General features: G+C 31.9%; 1 protein-coding gene across 1 annotated transcript in view; it reads right to left on the bottom strand.

Annotated features, from left to right (window-relative positions):
* EXOC6B (exocyst complex component 6B) overlaps positions 1-7,801 on the bottom strand; it is a 543,568-nt gene that overhangs the window by 258,547 nt on the left and 277,220 nt on the right. The window contains exons 13-15 of the mRNA XM_011365544.2: positions 7,001-7,098; positions 5,299-5,404; positions 4,318-4,427 (exon numbers count right to left, since the gene is read on the bottom strand). Of these exons, the coding sequence (XP_011363846.1) occupies positions 4,318-4,427; positions 5,299-5,404; positions 7,001-7,098 (314 nt within the window). The remainder of the gene's footprint in view (positions 1-4,317; positions 4,428-5,298; positions 5,405-7,000; positions 7,099-7,801) is intronic.

Here is a 7,801-nt window from a genome sequence, read left to right as displayed (position 1 = left end):
AAATTCTCCAATCAAAATACACAAAGTTGCTACTGAATTAAAAAATATTCAACAATATGCTGCCTAAAAGAGATTCACATTAACTTTAAGGACACATATAGGCTGAAAGTGAAAGGATAGACAAAGATATTCCATGCTAATAGTAACCCAAAATTAGCCGGGGTTGCAATATTTATATTGAACAAATAGATTTTCAGTCAAAATTGGTCATCAGAGACAAAGAAGTTCATTATATAAGGATTAATTCATCAAGAGGATATAAGCTGAAAGCTTTTCCTCTAAGATGAGAAACAAGACAATCTCATCACTCCTATTCAACATGGTATGGAAGTCCTAGCCAGAACAATTAAGGCAAGGCAAATAAATAAAAGGTATCCGATTCAGAAAGAAAGTAGTTAAACTATAAATATTTGCAGATGACATGATCTTATATAGAGAAAACCCTAAAGACTCCACCAAAAACTGTTAGAACTAATGAATGAATTCGGTAAAGTTGCAGAATACAAAATCAATATACAAAAATCTGTGTTTCTACACACTAACAATGAACTATTTGAAAAAGAAATTAGGTAAACAATTCCATTTACAATAGTATCAAAAAGGAAACAATATTTAGGAATAAATTTGATCAAGGAAGTGAAAGATTTGTACACTAAAAACTGTAAGGCATTGATGAAAAATTGAAGACACAAATAAATGAAAATATATTGTGTTCATGGATCAGAAGAATTAATATTGTTAAAATGTCCATACCACCCAAATGAAGTACAGATTCACTGCAACCTCTATCAAAATTCAAATGGCATTTTTCATAGAAATAGAAAAAAGTCTTAAAATTTCTATAGAATCACAAAAGACCTGAATAGCCAAAGCAATTATTAGAAAAAAGAACAAAGCTGAAAGCCTCACACTTTCTGATTTCAACTATATCACAAAGCTATGGTAATCAAGATAGTATGATATTGTCATAAAAATAGTCACACAGACCAAAGAAAAATAGAAAACCCAAGTATATATAGTCAACTAATTTTAGACAAGGGTACGAAGAACACATAATGTGGAAAGGATAATCTGTTTAATAAATGGTGCTGGGAAAACTGGATATTTACATGCCAAAGAACAAAACTGGATCTTTATCTTTCGCCATACACAAAAATTAACTTGAAATAGAATAAAGACTTTAATATAAGATTTGAAACCATAAAATTCCTAGAAGAAAACATACGAAAAAGCTTCTTGACATTGGTCTTGGCAACGATTTCTGGGATATGACATCAAATACACAGGCAACAAAAGAATAAATAAACAAGTGAGACAACATGCAACTAAAAAGCTTTGTAGAACAGTCAACAAAATGAAAAAGCAACCTATGGAATGGGAGAAAATATTTGCAAACCAGATATCTGATAAGGGGTTTAATATAAAAATTTATATAAGAAACTTACACAACTCAATAGCAAAAAATAAAAATAAATAACCCAACTAAATAATGGGCAAAGGACCTGAATAGGCATTTTTTCAGAGTAGACATGCAAATATTCAATGGGTATATGAGAAGGTGTTCAGCATTACTAATTATCAGATAAATGCAAATCGAAACCAGAATGAAATATTACTTCACACCTGTTAGGATGGCTGGTAATAAAAATACAAGAGATAAAAGTATTGGCAAGAGTGAAAGGCAGAAAATCCCCTCGAACTGAATATTTATTTTAAATTGTCAATCTAAAAATATCGAAGAAAGTTTTTAGTTAAAAACTTAATATATTCAAGCAAGAAAAAGATTTCTGAACAATTTACTCACATTATCCCTTTACTGTATTACCTTTCCTCCAAAAGATAGAAAAAGTCACTATGCAATGTTCTTATAATAATTTATATACAGTATGTTATGTTTCTAACAGTACCCTAGAGACCATTCTCTGATATTAGGTCATGGGAGCAGGGGAGTACTGGGGATAAAAAAAATATAATCTCAATCTAAGAGAACATTTCTATAAAATCAATCTCATTTTCAGAAGAAAGAACAAATTAATTGTACAAATTAATTCATCTTTTACTTAGTAAGAATGACTATCAAACAAATTACTCAATTTTAAAATATGCTTATTTTCGGAGTTGTCTGGCATACCATACATCCCTTCGCTCATTCATTCTTTTCTTTTTTCTTTTTCTTTTTAATTTACTGAATTGGATGCAGAAGATATTGTGTTAACCAAAACATAAAATGTTTCTACTCTTCAAGAGGTCTTTTCTAACATCCTCAATTTGTCTCAAGAGTTAATTCCTACATTGTTCCTATATATCTCCATCATAGCACTTATCACCAATTGTTCAGTTCCTCAGTTAGATTAGGTACTCCTTGAAGACCAGGACCATATTTTCAGTATCTCACTGTCCTCATTACCAAGCACCATCTGACAAATAATAGATTACTCATAGCGTACAATGAATAAACCAATAAATAAACAAAGGAACCTATAGTCTAGCACACACAGAAACACATAGACAAGTAGAACAACAAAACCTAAGATGCACTGGGATAACAATACTCATAGGATACCCAAGTAGCACCAAGGAGTCATTAGATCACCTCGAAGGAAACAGAAGTGGTCAAAAAGGCTTCATTCAGCACATGATGTTTAAATACTATCTTGAAGGATAGAAGCTAGTCAAGAGCACTAACAGGGAAAAATGATTTCAAATAGAGTCACGAGCAAAGCCAGAGAAGTATAAAATAGCATGTTATGATTAGAAACCAGCAATTACAATGGTATGACTGAAGCATAGGTGACAGGGAAATTACCCTGGAATATGAATCTGGAATGGGTATGGGGGAACTAGGTCAAGGGTGGGAAAGGAGGCAGGTAAATAAATATGTCAGGCGAGAGTAAACTTTGTCCCGTAAGCCATGAGGAATCCCTGAAAAGATGAGAATAAAATTAAAGGATAAGATTTGCTTTTAGAAAAATTATTCTAAGGGACATACAGAATAGAATGAGAAAGAAAAGATAGGTGGTTGGGAAAGTAAAGGTAGAGATAAAAAAACAATTAGGAGACTACTTAAACAGTCCAAGTCAAATATGTTAAGAGGACTTTAATGAAAAAAAGAGCTGAAAAAAAGAATCAATATAATCTTGCCTTCAATTAGATTTAAGGAAGCTCATTTACAAATAAGCACGGCCCTCATTTGTTAAATGGAAGTAATTAGTGCTTATCTCAGAGAAATATTATGACAACTATCTGAGATAATATATGTAAAATACTAATACAATGACTGCCAAAGAATAAGAACTCCAAACATGGCAGTGATTGTTTTATTGATGCTGATAATATCAGATTTGAATCCAGCTTGAACATTTATTCCCTGTGTGACAATGATGAAGTTGCTTAATTCTCTGCCCCACCTTCCTCCTCTGAAAAAATGGAGTATGCTTCCTAGTATCCCACAGGTTAAGTACTATTTTGAGTTTTACAGATATAACAATATGTTTGTGAAGTGTTTATAAGAATTTAGACAAATGTCTGAAACTTTATTTTTAAGAAAAAGACTTATTAAAAGAAAATAGGAGCTGAAAATGATACTCAGGTTTCTGATTTGGGTGAATGGTGATATTATCATTCATTCAGAGGAAGAGGTTCCCTTAGAAAGCCAATCATCATGACTATTCTCCCTCAAATCCTTTAAGATGAACTAAGTGTTCTTCTAGGTGTTTTGAAAGTACACTACGTATATTACAACACTCACCTTGGTATATTTTAACTATTTTCATGTCTATTATCCTCAGAAGATACTGACAAAGCTAAGGGTAAAGAACTGTGTCTTTTATTTCTACATTCTCAAAAAGCATGATGCATCTGGTATATATAAATAGGCTTAATATATGTAAGCTAAATAATTAAAGATAAATTAAAGGAGACATGGATACATCCTTTAACGAGTCCAGAGAATATTTGGAAAGAAGGGTATTTCCAAAGGATTTTACCTGCTATTATTCATCAAGTAGAATGTAAAAACTAGTTAAGTTATGTTGCTCTATTCTAGTGAAGTCTCACTAATAGAAAGTGTTGAAATGTAAATCTGTAAAGCAAATGGTAGAGAATAAACTAAGTAATACAAACAAAAACAAATTATTCAAAAGTTTCCAACTTTCCCTTTCATTATGACTATATAAATATAGCAATGCCATGCTGTGAAGGGCTAATACTAAAACTTTCAAAATCAGAGATGAAAGGAATAGCAAAAGTTTTCCAGAATATTTATGTATATAGTCATAATTTCACTATTTGTTACGTTTCCACTATTTCATACTATACCTTAGATGAAGGTCTTCTGAAAACTTTAGACAGGCGTAGATAAATTCCTTAATTTGGTTGTAAACTTTTGGCACAAATTCAGAAAAGGGAAACTTTTTTGGAAATGGTTGCTGTAAATACAAGAATTAATGAAAGCCAAGTCATGAATGAATATATATTGAAGACATTTGTAAATTAGTTAAAATGCAAAAGGAATTTTCTTCCACATTGTGAACTATCAGCTTAACGACTTCAATTTAAGAAAGTATTTCCCTAAGTTTCCCGATACTAAAAACAATAAGATATAAATTTAAATAAACAGTAATTCAAATGTCCTCCAAAACATGAAGGGATAAATTGTGGTATGTATTCAGCGGTTAAAAAAAAAATCTATTGATAACATGCAACAACTTGTATAAATCTCAAAAGCAATATGCTGAATGAAAGAAGCGAATCTCAAAAGGTTGCATACTGTATAATTCCATTTATGTGGCATTCTGGAAAAGGCAAAAGTTGATGGATAGCAACCAGATTAGTGGTTGTCAAAGACTGGGATGAGGGGAGGGATTGATTAAAAGGGGGCAGCATGAAGGAATTGGAGGGATAATGGAATTGTTCTGTGTCATTATTGTGGTAGTACACACATGATTTAATGCATTGTCAAAACCAACAGAATTATATAGCACACAAGGTGAATTTTACTGTATGTTTTGGGGAGAAAAAGTCCTAAGAGTATAATAAAACTAAGTATTTTGAAGCACAAACCAAATTGAAACACTCCCAGCAATCCCCCCAAATACTTCAGAGGAAATAGGACCCCTGAGCCATCTACTGATTCCCAAAACGAGAACTTCTGTTCAAAGCTCAAAAAGCATCCTCTGAAGGTCTTCTAGAGTTCCAACCCACTGAGTTAGAGGTAACGCCTTTTATAACATTGATACACTGAAAGCTTGTAGAGGATGCCAAATTAAACACAGAAGTTTATTTTAAAGTATTCCTTACCTTTTCCAGCTCTATATCTTGGAACGGGAATTGTCCAACCACCTTTTTATACACCTCTTCACTTGTTACTGGTATAGGACTGTAGTTGTCAGAATCAAGTATGTTTCTATAAAGAAAATGAAGGAAGAAAGCAAAGGAGGGAACAAGGGATGGAGGAAAGGAGGAAAGAAGGAAGGGTTAATCACTGTAGTGATCACAAGAAATTTTCAAGTGAACACCAATGGTTGTATATATTCCACAACCCAAAATAGAAGTCTATTCCTTCTAGAATATAGCTATTTGGCTTCAGATAAGAATGTCTTTAAAAGAAGACAAAGAAAACTACATTCTGAAACAAATGGAATGCAATTATAAACATGATCTCACAGCATTTGAGATTTACAGATGAGACAGAAAAGTTTAAGGCAACATGTTGAAGCCTTAAGGCAACTAAGAAGTAAACAATAAAAGAATGTGTGCTCTGGAAAAGGCAAAGAGGTTTTATTTGGGTTTTTTGTATGTTTTTAAATAATATATATCTGAATATGTTCTTTAATCCTATACTAGATCTTCTTTTCTAACTTTCAAAATTGACAGATGAGAAAAAGTAACTTCTATAACAAATTACATTCATTTACTTCATCGACTACTCTATATTAAGGATAATTTTTTTTTCATCCGTTAGGTTCTGACTCCTTAACTAGACTGGGGTTCTATAAAAGCAGAGATACTACTAAAATCAAAACAAAAATTTACTGAAGATCAGACGCTCTTAAGACCATGATTATATTATATTATTAATTTTCAAGGCTCCTATATAGATAATTCTCCATCAAATACAATTCTATCATTAGATAAATCTGGTTTTTAAAAATACAAATGTTTATATTAATATATAAATGAGTTTCATTATGTGAATATCAGAGATATGTTCATAAATTGTGAAGAGTAAGCTTAAAGGGGCAATGTAAGATCTTAAAGCTATAAAAATTTGAAAACAGGGTAAGCTGATCTAGGGAAGGGGTCTTGAAGTAAGCAGGAAGATCACTTTAAGTAAATGAATAATGGTTCAAAAGGTGAAGAAACTCATGACATGGGGTGTATGCCAGGAAAACAGTCCAAGGAGACATGTGTAAGTGGGAGATATAACAGAATAACTTTCTTATTGTTGTATCCATGTTACGTTAATTATTTAAATAATATACTTCAAATATTGGATTGTAATAGGACTCTTCTCTGTGGGTGGAGAAGATGAGGAATCACATAAGTGAAGTCTTCGAAATAGGTTTCAAAGAAACTAAATTATTTAAAAGGGCTCAAAAGTTACTAAAATATGAATGAGTTGTAGACTAGGCATGTTCCTCAAAGAGAAAACAAAAAATTGAATAAGAAAATACAGGATGATAATGGATAGTATAAACCAAGGTATTTGACATTTATTCAAAGGAATTTAAAAAAAGCCACAATGGGATTCGGGGACTCCCACATGGTAAATACTAACACAATGAGATTGGATATTTGGGGAACATTATTTGGGATATCACTGTAATTCACTTGAATTAATCAATCATAACTTGGATCACAGCTAGAAAATACAAGCCATGTATACATGTTGCTCATTACATCTGAAAAAACTTATACATAAACACATGTTGTACAACATGTTCATGCAAATGAGTGTGTGCGTGCACACATACACAGAGGACTACAGATAACTTCTTACCTGAAAATACTTGCCCACTTCTTTAGCAGAGTTTCACTATATTGATCTCTGATTTCTAACAGCATATCAAAAAGCTGATTTACAGGAAAACCATAAACCTGAAACAAAATAAGAAAATAGCTTCATTATATAAGGTTGCCTTTTTTAGCAACATAAGTGATTAGGCACTGAAAATATTTGTGTTCTTTGGTCAACAATTTAAATGAAATCATGCTAAGAATCTTTCATTCTCACTCAGTATCTAGTACTCAAGAATTAAAAAGACACATACCAAAATATTTAAGCCAGTCAGAAAAAAAAGATGAAAATTTAAATAAATATATACAGGATACAACGTCAGCTAAGCTCTCTCTACGACTCCTCCTGTCATGCTTAGCAACCATAAGGTGTAGGCGAAGAATTTGACAATGCTACCAATCTCACCCACTGTTCCAATGCTGTTCTACTGATGTAATATGTGGTTCAAGTCAATAATTATTCAAGATGGCAGTTAAGAAACTCTAAAGTCACTCAAGCAGTATATCTGAATTAAGGACATTTTGAAAAACTAAAGTAATGGCTGGTTCAATTAATTGATTTGCTCTACGGAGAAAAAAAAGGGGATGGGAACTATTTATGGGAACATAAATAGTCAAGGTGATGATATGGAAATGCTATAAAGAGATAAAAAAAATCTAGCTCTAGGCAAAAAAAAAACAAACAAACAAACACACACAACTAAAAACTAAAAGGTACTTATTCAATCTTAGGTCCACATTGAAAAGATTTAGATCTGATGAAATACTAATCTAGGTAGGTATG

Source organism: Pteropus vampyrus, unplaced genomic scaffold, assembly GCF_000151845.1.
Source record: "Pteropus vampyrus isolate Shadow unplaced genomic scaffold, Pvam_2.0 Scaffold113, whole genome shotgun sequence".
NCBI lineage: Eukaryota > Metazoa > Chordata > Mammalia > Chiroptera > Pteropodidae > Pteropus > Pteropus vampyrus.
The sequence above is the reverse complement of the archived record's forward strand: the minus strand, read 5'-3'. Positions and strand labels throughout refer to the sequence as shown.